The 20,800-nt window shown below is 37.0% G+C and overlaps 2 protein-coding genes across 2 annotated transcripts; both read left to right on the top strand.

Moving 5' to 3' along the window:
- The first annotated feature begins 6,273 nt into the window (after positions 1-6,273).
- Positions 6,274-7,483, top strand: LOC132299868 (probable ribose-5-phosphate isomerase 3, chloroplastic). Its single transcript, XM_059796741.1, has one exon. It carries the CDS (start codon positions 6,402-6,404, stop codon positions 7,275-7,277), a length of 876 nt encoding a protein of 291 aa, XP_059652724.1. The 5' UTR covers positions 6,274-6,401; the 3' UTR covers positions 7,278-7,483.
- A 7,316-nt stretch (positions 7,484-14,799) lies between these two features.
- Positions 14,800-16,417, top strand: LOC132301243 (protein IQ-DOMAIN 19-like). Its single transcript, XM_059798515.1, has 4 exons — positions 14,800-15,162; positions 15,264-15,503; positions 15,641-16,255; positions 16,397-16,417. The coding sequence occupies exons 1-4, from the start codon at positions 14,800-14,802 to the stop codon at positions 16,415-16,417; spliced, it is 1,239 nt and encodes a 412-aa protein (XP_059654498.1).
- The last annotated feature ends 4,383 nt before the right edge of the window (positions 16,418-20,800 follow it).

The following is a 20,800-nucleotide window of genomic DNA, read 5'->3' as shown; positions in this document are numbered from 1 at the left end:
CCCCGGAAGTGGCACAAGCCCCTGAAGAGGCAGTGGTACCTGAAAATAATGAGATCTGGATAAACTATAGAGAATTGTGGGATAGAAATACAGTTATTATTAGCGATATATTCTCCTTTGCAGTTGCTCTTGATATTGCAGGTGATAATGAGGATCCTGAACCTCAAAACGTCGAAGAGTGTCGATGTAGAAATGATTGGCCAAAATGGAAAAAAGTAGTACAGGCAGAGCTAAACTCATTAGCAAAACATGAAGTATTTGGACCTGTAGTCCAGACACCTGAAGATGTCATGTCTGTAGGGTACAAATGGGTATTTGTAAGGAAATATAATGAGAAAAATGAAATTATAAGATACAAAGCCCGACTTGTAGCCCAATGTTTCTCGCAGAGACCTGGTATTGATTATGAGGAGACATACTTTCCTGTGATGGATGCAATCACATTTCGCTTCTTGATCAGTTTGACAGTCTCAGATGTGTCTGATGGACGTGGTTACAGCGTATTTATATGGATCACTAGATAGTGAAATATATTTGAAAATCCCTAAAGGATTTAAAATGCCTGAAGCAAATAGCTTAAAACCACGCACCATGTATTCAATCAAACTACAACGATCCTTATACGGATTGAAACAATCTGGACGCATGTGGTACAATCGACTCAGCGAGTATTTACTAAAAGAAGGATATGTGAATAATCAAGTTTGTCCATGCATTTTTATCAAGAAATAAAAATTTGGATTTTCCATTATAGCTGTATATGTTGACGATCTAAATTTTGTGGGAACTCCTGAAGAGCTCACCACGACTGCTAATTATTTAAAGAAAGAATTTGAAATAAAAGATTTTGGTAGAACAAAATTTTGTCTCGGCCTGCAGATCGAACATTTACCAAGTGAAATTTTTATCTATCAGTCAACATACACTGAAAAAGTCCTGAAGCGCTTTTATATAGATAATGTTCACCCCTTGAGTTCTCCAATGATTGTCTGATCACTTGATGTTCAAAAAGATCATTTTCGTCCTCTGGAAGAAGGCGAAGAAGTTTATGGTTCTGAAATACCATATCTTAGTGCAATCGGTACTCTAATGTTCCTTGCGAATTATACCAGACCTGATATAGCATTTGCAGTCAACTTACTAGCACAGTATAGTTCTGCACCAACTCGAAGACACTGGAATGGGGTCAAACACATTATGCGTTACCTTTGGGGAACGACTGATATGAGGTTGATTTATTCAAGAAAATCAAAACTCCAGTTGATCGGATATGCAGATGCAGATTATCTTTCTGACCCACATACAACCCGATCATAAACAGGGTACTTGTTTACTTGTGGTGATACTGCTATATCATGACGATTTATAAAACAGACCATGACTGCAACTTCCTCAAATCACTCTAAGATACTCGCAATTCATGAAGCAGGTAGAGAGTGTGTTTGGTTGAGATCTATTATACAACATATTCTAGAATCATATGGACTTTCCTCAACCAAAGATAGTCCAACAATATTATATGAAGATAATACAACATGTATTGCACAGGTAAGAGGAGGATACATAAAAAGTGACAGAACCAAGCACATTTCACCAAAATTCTTTTCCGCACACGAGCTCCAGAAGAGCCGTGATATTGATGTTCAGCAGATACGCTCGAGTGATAATCTAGCAGATTTATTCATTAAAGCGCTTCTAATTACAACATTCAAGAAGTTAGTGGACAACATTGGAATGCGTCAACTAAAGGATCTTCAGGGTTGAACTAATGAGGGGGAGCAAGTGATCGAAAATGTATTGGCATACTGTACTCTTTTTCTTTCATCCAGATTTTGTCCCATTGGATTTTTCTGGCAAGGTTTTAATGAGTTAGTTTTAATTTATGTAATATCATACACAAAAATACTGTACTCTTTTTCCTTCATTAGGGTGTTGATATTGAGTTTTCCTTAGTAAAGTTTTAATGAGGCATATTCTTAGTGTAATATTATGGACCCTAAGGAAGAGTGTTATAGAAGTGAGATCCACTAATGATCTTCCAAAGTAAGCTTTATATCTTGGGGTGAGAAGAAAGACTGCACTTTGAGCTTACATTAAAAGCTCTATTTATGCCCATAAATACTAGTATAACTATTGCTATGTAAGAGATAGTTCGCAAATTATAATAATAAAAGCTCCTTTATTTTCTCATCTATCTCTCTTAATATTACTCTATATATACGTATACATTTATTACAAAAAAATAATTAAATAATACTTACCCCTACTGGTCCCCTAGGCACAACACCCATGTCCCATGCTTCGTGGGTGCGGCAGTCCCCTAAAACCGTACTCTCTCTCTCTCTCTCCCGTAAAACCCTCCTCTCTCTCTCTCCCCGCTCAGTCCCCTAGAACCCTCATCACTCTCTGCCTCGCAGTCGAAGGACCCCAACCCTAAACCCAAATCTCTACTCTCTCATCTGAGTAAGAATGTCGACAGCCAAACCTGCAACGAAATCACACCCATCGTCATCAATCGAGGGAGAGAAGAAGCTCCTCTACACGGTTCTGCAACACAGACAACCCCCATATCTCTACGAACTCTACGCCTTCGAACTCACCGGCAATCAAGCTCCCGACCAACAACTTCCGGCGCCGGTACTCAAGCTGGACTTTTTAGAATACCCATATGGCATGGCCTTCTTCTCCTCCGGACCCAAAATCTACATGGTCGGAGGCTCATTTCTCAACAAGAAAAAGATCAATGGAAGAACCCAAATCGAAGGCGGGTCTAAAGACATGCACATCTACGATACCCTAACCGGTTCTCTCCGAATCGGACCTCCGATGCCAACCGGGAAGGGCGACGACACAATTGTTGTAACTCCACCTGTTGCTGGTAAGTATTATATTGTTGGATTTGAAAAATTCACTGGGCTTTCCATAGAGGCTTTCAATGTTGATTCAGAATCATGGTCTGGTCTTAGTCCTTGTCCTTTTTTCTCAACTGAACTGTTACAAGAATACCCGTGTGATTTTTCTATTGATGCTTATTCTGTTGTTGGCAACAAAGTTGTTTTGTCTGTGTTTCGGTGTTATTCACACAGTGATACGACTAGCAGGGGTGTGGTTATGTATATCATTGATGAGGATGTTTGGGAAATTGTGGTGGATGAATCTGTTGAATTGCCATTTCATGGCCCTGCTCTGTATGCAGAAAATGATGGATGGATTGGTTTATGTATTGGTAGAACTCGAGGACCTCGCAATCCGAGTGATGGATGGATTGATTTATTTAATGGTACAGTTCGTGGAACTCGTGGCAGCACTGATGTGTGTGGTTTCAAGGTTACAGATTGCTTCCGGTTTTCGCAGAGGCGAAGACTGCTTAATGTAGTTGACCCCAATGAGTTCAGTCACAGCAAGCAGCATTATTTGGTTAATATGGGGGACAAGAAGTTCTGTGTTGTTAGGACAGGGAATGTGGCTGGTTTTATGGGTCAAATCATGCCAGTGCCACTTAAATTCTGGACCAATATTGTGGTATTGGAAATCAGTACTCAACTCTCCTCATCATCCTCCTCCTCCTCTTCCTCGGGATGGAAGGCCACCAAGCAGCTCTCGAGCTCCTACTGGACCTACGGAGAGTGCGAAAACTTTGGCATGGTCATTGCAGCTTTCATGATATAATCAACTGGACTTGTATGCACTTCATGCTTGTTTTGTTTGAATTTCTAGTTTAGAGTTGTATATGCACATTCTGTTAATATTAGAACTTTTCTGGTTGGTGATTGGTTGTTATGTGATGATTTGTTTAAATTCCATCTAACAAATTGTTTGGATAGAGCATTATCAACAATCCAAGAACTAGCTATTGTATGCTTAAAGTCTTTAGTTCTTACATAAATCACTTGGGAGTTCAAAAAACAAAGGTGTTGTGACATTGAAATTTGTTGCACCTGCATATCCAATTAAGAAGAATTGGTTTCATTATATTCTCACGCATTTTTCAAGGATCCCATCACTGTTCATTATATACATAGATGCATATAATGTATACACATAAGCACACCAAGTGTAAACTCATAGGCTACAGCCATTAGAAGCAGCCTCCAAGAAAGTCATGCAGTTGTATTATATGGCTTTTTAGACATTTATTCTATCTACATAGAATTTCAGTACAACCAGTGTTCAATGGACAAATTATCAAGTATTTACCGGGATTTGAAGGTGAACTTTTCCCTTCAAGCTTGAATTTGGGTAAATGTTATTTTCTTGCTGATTTTCACTTGTAACGCCCATATGTCTATAATTTGCTATGTTGTTTGATTTGAATTGGGGATGTTGGTTCTTATGGATGGGGTTATTGTTTATACAGATGTATTAACGCTGGTGATTTTGAGACGTTCTATTACAGTATTTTATTGACTCACAAGGGACCCCTCAAGAGGACCCTCTTTTTCTTTGGTTCTCTTGGCTGCCCTGGCTGCTGTTCTTTCTATGAACTCATTCTATGCAATCGGTATTATTTCTCTCTTTTCACTTTCTTTTTTTATGCAATGTGATAAACAATGCTCTGTACTAAAAGATTGGACTTCGAGTTAACGTAGAATACTTAGCTCTGTTCCTGTGGTAGTGGTGCCTGTGCTGATGCCACCATTGATGAATATTTCTTAGTCATGCATAGTGACAATATTATTTTGATGTTACTCTAGATCATAGTTTTCGAATGAAGATGATCATAGTTTTGAATGATGATGGTCTTAGTTTTTGAAGAAGAATTTTTTACTTCTCGGAAGTTCAAGAAAACACACATCCACTACATATATATTATGCCATGAGAGCTTATACCATCTAGTCTAGTGTAAAAAAAGAAGAAGATTGTGTAATTTCTGACCGGTTAGTATAAATGATGGAACTGTAGCTGTATTGGCATGAAATGTTTGGCAGTGACTTGTTGATTATGAAAGATTCTTAGAAAATCAAGCTAAGATTAAAGATTGTTAATGGTCAGAGGAGGCTGGTTTAGTTCAATAAACCGCATGAAGAAATGTATTTTAGTTCAATTAACCACAAAAGGTGCTCCAAGTTAAAGAATGCCCATTGAAGTCGCTTAGACTCCAATGCAAACTGAATCTGAAAGCTCTTTGGGAAGCTTGAAGACCTGGCTAAATTAATAAGAATATTCTAACAGCCCTATCAATTTAACTTCAAATTTTCTGTGCAGGTCTAATGGAGTTTTGACATTGGAAATTACAATGTAGATTTATCAAAGTTGAAATATTATTTATTATATTGCTGATCTCTTCTGTATCTTTACTGACCTTTCATAGTTAATGTTGTTGAGACACAGAGAAGTAACAACCTTATCATGGGTAGTTGATGGTCGAATTCCAGGTTGTTAGATGGAATATATATGTATATATTAATTCAATTTTACCTAAGAGTCAGCTTTTGAACTTAAAGTATATCCTTGGGTGGTTTGCATTAGCACTAGATTAATAGTAGCATGGTGTTACTCGGATGTGTTTAGATTGAAAGAGTTGGAAGAATAAAAACTAAAGGAGATGAATGGAGAACCAATTTCTGTCTGCTTAAAAAATGTTATTGTGGGTGTAATGAGTTTTGATTTTTTGTTGCTGACAAAATAATGAAAATATGTTACCACTCTTGGAACGAGAAGGTAGAATTGTGATTTTCATTCTATTTTACATTATCTCTCATTTTCTTTATTTTTTTTTTCATTATTATACTATCTTTTAATTTCCTTTCTTCTTCTTTTTTTCTCTTATTTTTCCAAACACATTTTGATTTGAGGGAGTTGGAAAGAAAAATAAAGGGATAACTCATAACTTAACTTCTGTTTGGTTCAAACATGAGAAGGGAAAGGAAATCAAAATGAGGAAGAAGGAGAGTGGAATTACTCGGACAAAAAGGGTAAGAGAGCTCCTAATTAGTAATTATCAACTTCTCCCCATTTTATAGCGAGTCAATTCATATTTTACTCTTTTCTATTTAAGCGATTAGAGGTTTAATTTTTTTCTTCTTTTAACTATAAATTTCAAACAACATTCATAAATTTTTCTCAAAAACTTAAAAAAAATTAAATTCCACCCTAATGAGTCAGCCAATCACAAGACTCAAAAAGAGAGAAGAACTTTGAATCACAGCTGAACCTTTCCCACCATTATTTTCCCCAAATCAAAACCTTAATTTCATCATCACACATCACTCCAACAACCCACACACCAACCAACAAAAAGCCAAAACCACCACCATAAAAACCAACCAAATAGAGGATTAGATAGAAAGGAATAAATTAAAAAAAAAAAAAGGGAGAGAAAGAGAAGGAAAACCCACCTCCCATTTTCCTCTCTTCCCTCTCCACCCATCATCAATCCCTCCTCCTTCCTCCTCCTCCAATGGCCACCTTATCTCTCCTCTCTCCTCCTTCTCTCCACCACCCCACCACCACCGCCGCCGCCGCCGCCGCCACCCGCCTTATCCTCCGCACCCCCTCCCTTAACCTGCGCACCACCACCTACCGCAGACCCCTCTCTATCAAATCCCTCTCTTCCCCATCCCCCTCCCCTGTCCTCTCCCAAGATGACCTCAAGAAGCTCGCCGCCGATAAGGCAGTCGAGTACGTCCGCAGCGGCATGGTCCTCGGCCTCGGTACCGGCTCCACCGCCGCCTTTGTCGTCGCCAAGCTCGGCCAACTCCTCAGCTCCGGCCAATTGACCGACATTGTTGGCGTACCCACCTCAAAACGCACCCAAGAACAGGCCGCCTCTCTGGGTATCCCCCTCTCCGTCCTCGACGACCACCCAAAGCTCGATCTCGCCATTGACGGCGCTGACGAGGTCGACCCAGATCTCAATTTGGTCAAGGGCCGTGGCGGAGCTCTCCTCCGCGAGAAAATGGTGGAAGCTGCCTCCGATAAGTTCGTCGTGGTGGTGGATGACTCGAAATTGGTCACCGGACTTGGTGGAAGTGGGCTCGCTATGCCTGTAGAAGTGGTTCAGTTCTGTTGGAAATACAATCAGATAAGATTAGCTGAATTGTTCAAAGAGGAAGGGTGTGAGGCCAAGTTGAGAATGGATGGTGACAAGCCTTATGTGACTGACAATTCGAATTACATAGTGGACTTGTATTTCAAGACTCCGATCAAGGACTCCGGCGCCGCAGGGAAGGAGATTTCGGCATTGGAAGGGGTGGTAGAACATGGGTTGTTCCTCGATATGGCGACCGCGGTCATCATTGCCGGGAAGAGTGGAGTGAGTGTGAAAGCCAAGTGATGATGGTTCTGAGTGGTGGGGATGATGGTGAGAGTCTCATGGTTCTTCTGTTACTTGTTAAATTTTTAAATGCAGTATACTTGTTGTTCATTATTCTTGATAATTTTGGGCTCACTTGTTGTAACTCTTAGATGGTCATGTGGATATTTACTGAATTTTTGTATCATGGGTATTATTGAGGAATAATTTACATTTCTATGCTCTAATTGTGTCCTTTAACATGGTCTTTTAAGTAGAGAATTTCTTCTACTTATACTTTCCCTTGTTATCTAGTTTCTGGTTCTAATGTATAATTTCTAATTTTACTTGGTTATTCTGAGCACCTTTTTATGAAATTTTTTGGAATTTATTAAAACATGTGCTTTATACTATTTTTTATTTTATTAGGCTTCTGGAATTTGATTACTAGTAGAACAAGGTTTAATTTTGTGAAAGTTCAAATTTTTTGCCCAAGGGGATTGATAATATGCTTTGAAAATATGCGAATTGCTAATGATAGACTGCGAGTTGAAGGTGTACATAGGAAATAGGGAGCATTGATGTTGTTAAGCTTGTGATAGTGCCAATGCTAGGATAATTTCCTCTTAGATAGTTTCATAACTGGAACCTTTTCATTGTTCTAAGACCATGGATAGGCTCACTTTGATCATATTGTTGCATCTTGTTTGTGATGCAAGTATTATACTGACTAGGTAGATTAGATTACTCCAGGTTGTCAATCATTCAGAACAAAGAACTAAATACTTTGTTTTATAAGTAACTTAAAAGAGAACGAGATATGATAATTTACCAAATGAGACCAAAATTGATTCCGGCAAAATCCTGAAAATTTCCCCAATGTTTAGTTACAGATATTTAATATTTGATTCTGATTTTGAAATGACTTTAGTTGCATCTGAATCAGATGTGAAAAGGAGTTGGGTGAGTGTCAGGTAGACAACCAGTTGTAAAATGTATGATAAATTACTGATGGATTCTCACTTGAATAAAAAATACCACAAAAATAAGTCACAAAAAACTGAGATCCGGTGATATAACGCAGGTCTTCCAAGAGTGGAACAATTGTTAGAAGTGCGTTTGATTGATTCATTATTCATGAATCTATAAAAAGGGTTGAGGGTTGGAACAAACAAATTTGAAATTTTCTCCTACATAAACTTGAAACTAATTTTTGAGGCATCTCTGGTAAATCACTAGGTGATAGATATTCTGATTTGGGGTTCCTCTGAAGACAAGAGTTATTTAAAAAATTAGTGATCAAATCATATAGTCTAAAAATATAAGAAGCGGAGGTAAAAATTATCATAGTTTACAACAAAATAAACATAAAAATTGATAATGGGGGTAAAACATTTGGGGAAAAAAAAATCCAGTAGAGAGTAGTGAAAAGCTCACCTCAGGTACTATTTTACCATAAAGTTCCAAACTGAAGTCAAAGGATTCACCTTGCACACCCACGGCAGTGAAACTAAATAACCCCTAAGGCTCACATTTCACTAATTCATCCTTTGCATCAGGTAAAGCAAATCATTCAATTCCCATCATTCTTTTCAATTAAAGAGAACTCTAATACTTTTCAAATCATTCAATTTCCATCACAAACTCTTATACTTCTTCTATCTTTTTTCCCTGCTGTGTTTATTTCTTTCGACATCAGCACAAAAATGGTAACCATTCAAAGCTTAAAATGAACTGAAGAAAATATAGGAGAAATAAAAAATAAAAAATGAAGTGATATTCCATTTTTGATGTAGAGTACTAAATCTGTCAGAGAATGAGAAAAAATATATATATAAACGATAAGCTTTCCAATATGGCAGAACTATCAAAAGCTTTTCTGCTATCTTCTTCGTTTTCCTTCTACAGCCAGCAACTCTCTCCCCCCTCCTTTTCTTTCCCTTCTTCTGTGTGTGTGCGTGTGCGTGCTAAATGTAGTTCTGTTCAATTCTCTGGTGTAATTGTCTTTGTATTTATTGTTGGTATCGACACAACTTATTGGATTGATCCGAGATTTGAAATGTTTGTAAGTGAATGCTAAAATGGCTAATTTACCTTGTCTATTGACAGACTTAGCAGCAGTAGTGCAACACATAAATGCATATGGTATTACCTATATTGTACTATATGTCACATGTGCATAGGGTGATCACCTAGGCAACTCGCATATCATTGCCTAGCCGATTATGCAATCTTCAGACGAGAAGACACTGGGATTGATGAAGTTTTGAAATTTCTTTTTATGCTTGAACTGTTGGTATAAAATGCTGCAACAGTTGCGTGCAATTTAGTTTTTGTGGACGGTTTACTTGATGGAAGATTGTTGGTACTCTGTAGTGAGTCGTGGAAAACACGCAATGAGAATGCATCTCTTAATCCTAGCTCCTTATGTGAGTGTGGGTTTGTATAGTTGTGGGTAGGGGAGGGGGATTTTCTTGGGCAGTCAGTGCCCCATTACACTTCTTGAACTGTTGGTATAAAATGCTGCAACAGTTGCGTGCAATTTAGTTTTTGTGGAGGGTTTACTTGATGGAAGATTATTGGTACTCTGTAGTGAGTCGTAGAAAACACGCAATGATCGAGAATGTGTCTCTTAATCCTAGCTCCTTATGTGCGTGTGGGTGTGTATATTTGTGGGTAGGGGAGGCGGATTTTCTTGGGCAGTCAGTGCTCCATTACACCAAGATATTAGGTGCTTAATTGTTCGGTTAGACACTCAAAATTTGTAATTATTCTAATCTCACTGAACTTTTTTTTTTTTTGAAAGGTAATCTCATTGAACTTGGCTATTAAATCTAACATGTGTTGCAAACCTACGATTCGCCAATAGCTTGACGGAGTGTAGTTTCTGTCTGTCAATCATCATTTGATCCGAATGCAACTACATGCATTACATATTTAACTTTCCAATTGTGTGGGGTTATGGCTCTGCTTCAATTATTGATCTTTATGAAACCAACAAATGCTCATACTGCTACCATAGTTTCAAATTTGATTTTCTGGTGAAAATTGAAAATCTCACATGTTATATTAGATCCCCAACTTTATCCATGTAAGCCTGTCGTGAGTGAAGCCTTGAACTTCTTTGAGTCGAAGACTCAATGGCAAGGCATATTACTACTTGCATAAGCTTGATAAATTTTGATTAAAGAATTTTCACGGATCTAATGTATCTGCACCTTTAACTTGGAATGCTTGTTAAAGTTGAATGACTTAATTGTATCACAGTTTCCATATGTCTATTAACCATGCAATCGAGGTGTACTGATTTACTTCATCAATGGCAAAATCCTTTTTTTTTTTTTTTTTTCCCACCCAACCCCCCACTTTTGGGGGGAATGTTAGGTTTAAGGAGTGTGTGCACAGTGTGCATTAAGATGAGTTTAAATGAAGTTGTTTATCTACTTTATGTGGATGATATTCTGTGGAGATAGTGATGGGCTGATGATCCATGTATGAACAAATATTCTGCTATGGTTTTTTGGTAAAACACTCAGATTTATAAGATACCGGAGAGGCAAAGGATATACTGGGCACTCTTCTTATTTGGGATGGAAGGTCAAGAACTTTGGGCTTGTCTCAGTATGTCTGCATTTAGACATTTGTTAGATGGCACCTGTATTACAAGTAACAGGAGGTGATATCTAAATACACAATATGATGGAAATGAACAAGTGCCTTATCAAAAGAAGAACAAGAAGATCAGTCCATGAGCTGTGTGTTCTAGTAATAGAGTTCTCTTTTCCTTGGTTACATCTCCTGTTGATCCATTATTTTCTCCTCCTCTTCACGCCTGCATGAAGGCCTTTATTTATAGTCTCAGCCATTGGCTTGGCTCTCGAGGGTCAGACCCAAAGCTTGGGCCCACACTGCTAGGGTAGCCATCATGACCCTATTTGGTCTAAATGGGTCATTTTGGTCCTTTAGCTCGAGGGTGATCGCTGTTGCATTAAATGCACATCCTTTCGAAAGCTTCGGTAGCTGAAAACAATTAATGTGATTATCAGTGTTTCAATCGAGGCACGTGGTTTCATCATCTCTTTGACTAGGCCTATATGCTAGGTGAGCGTATGCAGTGATTCCCCTTTGGCCAATCTGTGATGCTCGTAGGAAACTCGAGCACCCTCGTGTGAGCGTTGTTGTCGAGACATTAGGTAGCACTCGAGCTTGACCTGTGTGAGGTATGCCATGTGGACCTTGGGGTCAAGATGGACTGTGAGCATCGCTGAGGGGCTCGAGCTTGACGGGAAGTCGGGAACCATGGAGGTGTACCACGTGGATCCATGGGCTACAGCTCGTTACATGAATGAATATTTGTTCTAAAAAGTTAGTGTCATAGGGTTCAAAGGAGAAAAAAAGGGCAAACCCAGTATACGAGGCTCTTGCCATTATGAGGTAGCCTTACCTCCTCTTGCAGAGAGGATGTTTCCGCGTTTTGAACCTGTGACCTCCGGCACAAACCCATTGCACGAGGCTCAAAGGAGATACACATTTGAAAAGGCAACTGTTGTTCATTTCTAGTTGGGAGTGTCATGCAAAGTGCAATGCATCTTGTCTACCATATGTTTTATGTTGGCATTGTAAGGCTTAAGCAAAATAGTTGTCTTTCTGGCTGAACCTCCCATGCACTAGCGGTAGGGAGTCTTTTATCTGCTAGAGAAACACAGACTGGTGTATATATATTTTCTGGGCACCAACTTCAGTTTTTGTGAAACTGCATATCATCAAGTGATTTACAGGTAAAAAAAAAAGGGGGGGGGGGGGGGGGGGGGGGGGGGGGGGTGGAGGGGAATTTACAGGTGCACCCATTTTGGTTTCTGGGAAATGTTTGGAACAATGTGAACAGGCCAGGGTTTAGACTTTAGAATTAAGGTTGAAAATGATTTTTAGCTGCAGTCATTTTGGTAAGGTTGTTTGTATGTGGTTTTGCTGAATTCGAATCAAAGCTTGAACTAGTCTCGGATTCGTCTTCTCTTTCCCCAAATTCTGAAACAAACGAAACATTAGAAATGTATGTAAATTCCAGGAAAGAAGAGAATCAAAATGATATATAGCATGTTCTTTCTTTCCCATCTTGTCATCATATTGTAATTACTATTGTTTCAAATTTTCAAATAGGCTAGGCAACAAAACGAAAGAATCCAAGTTGATGTAGGCAAAAATAAAAGCCACCACAATCTATCTTCAATGATATCAAAGACATCCACACAGGAATCAGAATTATACACTAGTTTGAAATTATATAATATAATTGACATCAGTTTGGGTTGTCTGCAATATTACCATCTTTCATCATCTTATCTTATGCTTTGCCTAAAAATGTACTACCCAGTGTCCCCTTCGCAGCAACACTGTATGAGCACTCAATGACTCCATGGATCCCATACTTCAATTTCGTCGCTGCTCAATGCACATGTCCGGGACCCAAGCAACAAGGATCAATATGTTATACCAAATCCATCTACCTACCTATATGTATACACACACACACTAGCTACTATTAAAAGTGTATAGAATTTTTAGTTTTTATATACACTTAAAAAACCTTTTTTATATATATTTTTATTATTTTTATTCTTTTGTTGATTAATATCATGACTCATCAAAACTTTAAGTGTTTCCAAAAGTCACATATTTAATTCTTTTGTTTATATATATATATATATATATATATATATATATATATATATATAATAATAGAACATTATAAAATAATAATAATAATAATAATAAACAAACAACAGCAAAGCTAGCTTTTGAAATCACTGTTACCTCAACTTATCTTCTCTTATTGTTAATATATATATATTTGTGCAAAAAAAAATCTATTTATTTTAATTATCTTATTTTTAATTTTTCTTTCCTATTTACTTTAGGTTTGAACTCTTGAACTCTTTGAATAAGGACCTGATATCACTAGTCCGCTATGAATTTTACTATTCTTATTAACACCAATAAATTATTGGCAATCGTTTATTTTGTGTTGATAGTCTCTTGTAAATATTTGAAATATTCTAAAATTGTAGCATTCTCTTGTTAACATGATTTGAAGTACTCTATAGATGTAGGGACTTGTAAAAATCTTAGGTATTTGAGCATTCTATAATCCAATTCTAGAATTCTACTAATGTTTTGTATAGATATTCATGTTTGTTATAAACATTGTTTGAAATAGTGTAAAATTATAATCTTGTATAAATATTTCAGATCATTTTAGAATCCGGTTATAGAATTCTCGTAATGATTTTGGATAAATGATACATGTTTGTTTATTGCAAGTCTCTTTATAAACAGAGATAGACAACTTATTTACTTGGCATGAACTCACCAACCTAACTCTTTTACTTTTCGATATGGCCACTAATGGATATTACCTTTAATTCATAATTACAAATTACTAGATTGCCCATTATTTTCTATACAGTGTTACCTATTTTATTTTTATTATATTCACGGGGAAGATTCTTATTTACAAAATAATTGTTGAATGTCAATAGGATAAAAATTGAAATACTTACTTGCGTTGTATCCTCATATTTCAAAAAGTTTGGTGAAATATTTGTCTCAATATTAAAATCAACAAATATCAATTGAGATAATAAAGTTTGAAATTAATGTACCGGGTATACTTAACTATTTTTACAAAATAAAGCACCAGACAATTCAGTTGACAGATGGCAAAACTCCAATAGTTTGATTAGCAGTCCCTATATAATTTTTGAGTGAATATGATCGAGTCCATAAGCATTATTTTATTTAATAATTTTATAGCGAGTGATTGCAAAGCTCATAGGTCTAATTCAGAAAATGAAGGTCTTTACATTTTGGAATAAGCACCAAAAGGGTTTAAAAGTCAGTTTCAGAAACATTGACATAGACCACCTAGTTGCAATTTTAATATCCAAGTGATCTTGATAATTCACAGCCTGTTGTGTATTATATAGGTACATTTCTTGGTGATGTTTGTCCTGTGCAATTGATCTTATGCAAGCCGCTCCCAGGTGACACTTTAGTCTTTCCAATAAAACAAAAAAATTGATTCGAGTTTGAAAACGTAACACGATTATTATCAGTTCCACGTAGATGTCGTCTCGAGAATACTCGTACAAATTTAATGTAGCAACTGCTTCTTATTCGTTGATGAGGTGGGATTGCAAAGGCTAAACGGCTGAAGAATCCGGCTAAGACGAGCTGAGAGTGAGAGACTGAAAAGGAACAAAGTATAAGTAATTGAGAAACCTCCAATATTCAGGTTGAGGCAATTGGCATAATTAGGGGGAGTCATTGCAGGCCTTGGCCTATAAACTATATCACAAGACCACAAAATTCCACTTGAAAGATAGTGTCATCCTAAGACTAATTAATATAAATATTCAGTGAATAAAATAGCCAAATAGAGTACAAATTTTCTATTAATAAGAAGATTGCCAAAGTCTTACACACACACTAACACACACACACAGGTCAAATAATAGAAACTACATATGCTTTTCTTTCATCTGTGGCATTAGATGGTGTGCCACAGATGGGGAAAGCAAGCAAATGGATTAGGAACTTCTTGATAGGAAAAAAAGATGAGAAAGAGAAGAAGAAAGAGAGTTGCTTTTCATTAGAAAGTTTTGCAACTCCTAAAGAGAAGCCTAGGTGGAGCTTTGTAAGATCTTCAAGCACAGACACCAACCCTTATAAGAGTACTAGATCATTTGATTCAATTGTCACTTGTCAGCTTGTAACACAGAACGCGCAGAATCGTGTCACGGCCATAGCCGTGGCAGCCAATGAAGCAACTGAAAGAGGTGTGGGAGCAAAACACGCAGTGTCTGAAAAGCCAGGACCAGTTGAAGATGCAGCTGCCACCAAAATACAAGCCGTGTTCCGGTCTTATTTGGTAGGCATTCGTGTCTTAGTATTGCAATTTGTTAGCCATATTTTCATCATTTAAGCATATATAAGATGAATGATACATAGAAGAGTTTAATGTCATTTCAGGCGAGGAAAGCGTTGTGTGCCTTGAGAGGACTGGTGAAGCTACAAGCATTGGCAAGGGGTCACCTGGTGAGAAAACAAACTACTGCTATGATGAGATGTATGCACTCATTAATGGCAATTCAAGTCCGAGCTCGTGTTCAGAGGATCCAAATGGCTGACGAAGCACAAGGCAATAGGAGAACAACGCGAACAACTAACAGAGAATTAGCTCAAGGCAGTCAGCTCAGCAGGACATATAGTGTAAGGCACATTTTTTTTTCCCTATGCAGCATTTTTTTCTCTCTCTCATATATTCAAACACAAAAAATGGTTTTAGGAAAGCATGAGAATTTGAGTTGAATTGTGAATGACCAACAATTTGGTTATTGTTTATGTAGGAAACAATGGATGCGAAAGTCAATGAAACACGACAAAGTTTGAAGAGCAAAAGTGAGCATATGAATTACTCAAAAATTGAAAGGACCCGTCTTCCAATCTCAAAACATGATCATCAACTTCAGATAAGCCCGAATCCATCAACACTTGCAGACAAGAGCTCAAGAATCTGCAACAAGCAATTTCAGGATAATTCTTCCACTAAATCACAGAGAAGTCCTCAATACTTTTCTACCATGTTCGACTCCAACCAAACAAGAGCTCCTTTTAGTACTCCGGTGCCAGATGATCATGACTACCAGTTCTCACCAAATTTCATGGCCAACACAGAATCTTCAAAGGCGAAAGCAAGGTCCCGGAGTGAACCTAAACAACGGCCAAAATGGAGGATGAAACAGAAGAGCACGAGAACTGCATCAACGGAAAAAATGGATGTCACACAAGAAATATTGATGCATAGCTCATTGTCACACTCAAAAACGACTGCCAAAAAGAACCAGTACCCCTGGTTAATGAAGCTCTATCGACAAACGAAGTCTATAAAGGACAGTGAATGTGATTCCACCAGCACAATGACTAATAATTCCAACTACTGCAACTCCTTAATTGTGTGTGAGGTAAGTTTTAACATAGTCTTCGATATATATATATATATATACACACACACACTTGTGTAACTTGTGTTTGACTTCACTTGCTACTTGCAGCCTTAATGCACTTTTATGCACTTCTAATTTCTGAAATTTGTTTGATTGCAGCCCCCTGTGAATCTGTACTAATTCTTCATACATTGCTACCATCATCAAAGGACTTTGAAGAATAAACTTAATTGCTACGCTGCTGACCAAGCTTAAACAGGGGATTTGAGTTTGCAATGACACAATGTAAGAAGGTGATGGACTTTACTGATCATACTTGATTCATACATCCCATGTAATGACTAAAAGGCAATCTATTGGGGAAAATATTGTAAGAATTTTAATAAAATATGTGGGCTGCACGGTCATTTTATTTTGATTTGCTAAAAAACGGATTGGTTGGTATACGTGAAGTCAGAGATAGTAGACTGCATAAGCTCATTATTAAGGATTGTGATCACTAAAGTCTATTGAGCTTGGTACACCTTACTAGGTTGGATTTAGGGCTGCAACTCAAGCGGCCCAATCCGAAATAACCCGAGCTCAGCTCAAAATTTTGTGGGCTTGAACAATATTTTTCTAATTTCGATTTGGGCTTGGGCTATATATTTTGAGTCCGAACCGTCTGGCCCGAAATAACCCGAGCCCAGCCCAAAATTTTGGGGTTTGGGGAGTGTTTTTCAAATTTCGGTTTGAGCCTATGCAATATATTTTGAGCCCGAATTCAATTCGGGCTGAGGTTGGGTTGATATGGAAGAAGTTCAAAGCCCAACCCGAGCCCGAAAATATTATATATATTTATAATTATATTTAAGTCACAAGAGTGTGATAGCCAAGTTGGTATTATGCTTGAAATTTATGTTTAAGGTCTCAGGTTCAAGTCATGGGTGCAAAAATCATTAATTGATTTATTTTTTACACACAAATTCTTCTGAGGTGGGCTTAGTACGGGCTCGGACTGGACAAATTATGTATGGGCAGCTTGGATCGGGCTTGGGCTGAAAATTTTCTATATAGGCCCAGCCCTAGATATTTTTGTAGCAATCCTTTATGGGTTAGGACGGCCTAACGGCGGCCTAACGGTACCAGGCTCTTACTTTCTAAAGGGAAGTCATGAATTCGAGCCTCCATAAAGGCATGTATGAGAGTACCCACTAGGGTTGCAAATTGAGCGGGTTGGGCAGGCTTGGCACTAGGGCTACAACTCAGACGGGCCCAACCTGAAATAACCTGAGCCCAGCCCAAAATTTTGTGGGCTTGGGCAATGTTTTTTTAATTTCGGTTTAGGTCTGGGCTATATATTTTGAGCTCAAATTCAATTCAGGCTAAGTTTGGGTTGATATGGATGAAGCTCGAAGCCCAACCCAAGCCCGAAAATATTATATATATTTATAATTATTACTTTAAATAAGAGTGTGACAGGTTTCAGGTTCAAGTCATAGGTGCATACATAATTTGTCTAGCCCGAGCCCATCTCAGAAGAATTTGTATGTAAAAAGTAAATCAATTAATGTTGCACCTATGACTTGAACTTTAAAGCTTAAACATAAATTTCAAACTCACTACCAACTTAACTACCACGCTTTTGTGACTTAAGTATAATTATAAATATATATAATATTTTTGAGTTCGAGTTGGACTTCGGCCTTAATCCATATCAACCCAAGCCCAGCCCGAATTAAATTCGGGCTCAAAATATATAGCCCATATATATATATATGGATTTAGTCCCCAATATCACATAATTAATTAGATAAAGTCTCCCCATTACACTTAGCAATGTAAGGTAGAGAGCAGAGAGTAAGTAAAAGTCCTCCTCCCACCAAGGCGAAGGACTTGAAGATCTGATTTACATATTCTATTATGTATGTAGACATATTCTTATGATTAGAGTAAGGTCTACATGAAATTAAATTTTACTATAACTAGTAAGTCTTTGAGCAATGGCTGAAGTTCGGGTTGACAAGTGTGAGGATGCATGGTTTAAATGTTAAGAGTAGTCACTTAGTGCAAAATAATATTAAATTTTACACCTGTATGCATAAATAGGACATACACACCACTAATATTGTGTTTGAGAGCTGAATTGAAATTTCGGATTTGAAGGTATTCCCAAATATAGCATAAGTAACGTTTAAAATGACATCAACTACTAGTGGTATACATAAACATAGCTGTCACATTACAAATTCCTGTACTATTGGAACATTGTATGTTGTTTCTTTAGGAGTTATTAATGGTCTTCTTCTAGTCCTTGCAATTACTTCAACTTGAATTAATCAACTCCTCACTGGCTCTGGAGAGTGACAAAAGATGCTAAAACCAAGCCATCTAGATCCATCAGAACTAAAAGACATCTTGTGTGCAAGGACTATTTTCCTAACTCAGTTTAGTTCTGAGATAATACTACAAAATCACAACAGATAGTAAAGAGAGACAAAGATCTGCACAGTAGGTGAGAGATCTTGGCTCCTAGTTATACCCCTGCACTGTGTAGAATGTGTGTGTGTGTGTGTGTGTATATCCTGACACTGTTCAGAATATATTCAAGAGGATGTCATATTGTCATGTGACCAGAAAGAAATATTTTGTAAGTGCTATTTGAAAATTTGCACAATCCTGTCATTAATTTTGGCCACCTTTGAGCATGGCATTCTAGAAAATACATTTCTTAGTAGCAATTTGATTATATAACATGGAGACATGGAACTTGTTTAACCTCCAAATTTGTATTATTAAGTATTCAAAGTATCATGAGGTTAAGTTGAAATAACAGCCTCGTTCCAATCACATAATGTTTTTGTTCGGTATAAATGATACAAGGAAAGAAATAATAATAGGAGGGATATGTCTTCCTTCATTCTTTTCAAATTTTCATGCGTCAAAAAATGAGCGGAAGAGAGGGGGAAGAAAAATAGAATATTATAGAAGTTTAAATTTAAATAATATCTTAAATTATACAAGTTTTAAATTACCGTACCATCCTCTATTAATTAAAATATTATAAATATTATTGAACATAATAATAAAAATAATTTAAAATTATATTTTTTCTTCTCTCGAATATAGTAAATTGTTAACTTATTTTCTTCTCTTTTATTGAACCGAACAAAAAGATCTAATTAAAAAAAAAAAAAAAAAACTTATAAAATTCAAAACATTAACAAACTTAATAATGCAAATGAAAGAAAACTAATTTGTATTGATGTGAAAATACTTATATGTCATTTCAAATTTCATTGTACTTCTTAGCCCAAAGAGTGGGCTACTCTTCATTATTTTTGAGAACTCGATTTCGAGCCTTCCTACTCATTCACCCCATTGTGCCATAAAATAAATAATAATAATAATAAATTAAAAAAAAAGGTCCATTGTATGGTCAATCTATTAATTACTAATTTTTATTTTTATTTTTATTTTTTATTGAAAAGGTACTAATTTTGACTTGTTTATGGCTTTGGGTTAAATTCATTGTACACAGTACACATAGAGAGATGTTCTACTGTGTGTCCCTCCACGAGCAGCAACCTAGGGATTATCATCATCATCATCCATTTGTCCCACTCTGTCCTTCAAAGGTCAACCAAAGTCAAACTTCATGATCATCAACGCAACAGCTTCTGATTCCTACACAGAGGATCAACACTCCAAAAAGTTGACTTTTTACCTATCCAATACGCACTTCATTGCCGTTAGATTGGTGGACCCCATGTTGATGAATGCCTAGCAATTTATGTGTTTATATACGTATAATTACGTAAGTGGGGACAGCAGAAGAGGTACAGAGTACAGAGACCATGGCATGTGAAGGTGATGTGTCGCAGTGAATCAGTGTGTATCTGCAAGAGTGGGACCCAACGGGGTCGTGGGGTGTTAAAGACAAGAAAACGGCTATTTACGTTTTTGGAGACATTCACCGTATACGTCTGTGTATCAGTCCATGTGGTGGGACCCATTTTTCCAACAGGAAAATCAGGTCGGTTCATTTGTGTTGTCTGTCTGGTAGATAGATAGATATACATATGCATATACATATGCTTCATATTTATAATTGCTACTTCCACTCCTAGGTATTCCTTTTTTGGATTTGTTTTGGTGGGTAATTAATTAGTTAATTTTTGAATAATAATAAACACAAGTGAAGTGACCACTTTAGAAAATTAAACCAACACCAAACTCCTTTTGTATTTAGTTTAAAAAGAGCCATTGTATTTTTAAAATTTTAACTTGATTTCACTTGTGATCTTATCTTCTTCTTCTTCTTCTTCTTCTTTTTAATTTTTTAATGTTAGGAATAAATTCACACAATTTATGAGAATTTAAACTCTCACAAAAATAGAGAATATACACCAAACTAAAGCGTAATGTTAATTCTACTTCTATGGTTGGTTTGCAACTCTACGTAATTATCCTAGAGTCAGGGATGGATTCAGAGCGGAATGTCTCTTACCCTTTTCAGAATTCTAAAAAGAAGAGATCTCCGCTAAAGATGGAGGAATGCCATTGAATTAATAAGAGGTTATA

This window comes from Cornus florida, unplaced genomic scaffold, assembly GCF_030987335.1.
Source record: "Cornus florida cultivar Cherokee Brave unplaced genomic scaffold, ASM3098733v1 CherokeeBrave_3.0.0_Hap2_Chr03, whole genome shotgun sequence".
Lineage (NCBI taxonomy): Eukaryota > Viridiplantae > Streptophyta > Magnoliopsida > Cornales > Cornaceae > Cornus > Cornus florida.
Note: the sequence above shows the minus strand (reverse complement) of the source record. Positions and strands in the feature narration are given on the sequence as shown.

Bases quoted from the DNA above. Each gene is read 5' to 3' on its own strand.
- LOC132299868 (XM_059796741.1), top strand. From the start codon at position 6,402: ATGGCCACCTTATCTCTCCTCTCTCCTCCTTCTCTCCACCACCCCACC.
- LOC132301243 (XM_059798515.1), top strand. From the start codon at position 14,800: ATGGGGAAAGCAAGCAAATGGATTAGGAACTTCTTGATAGGAAAAAAA. The intron at 15,163-15,263 runs GTAGGCATTCGT...ATGTCATTTCAG, and splicing joins CCGTGTTCCGGTCTTATTTG to GCGAGGAAAGCGTTGTGTGC. The intron at 16,256-16,396 runs GTAAGTTTTAAC...GTTTGATTGCAG, and splicing joins ACTCCTTAATTGTGTGTGAG to CCCCCTGTGAATCTGTACTA.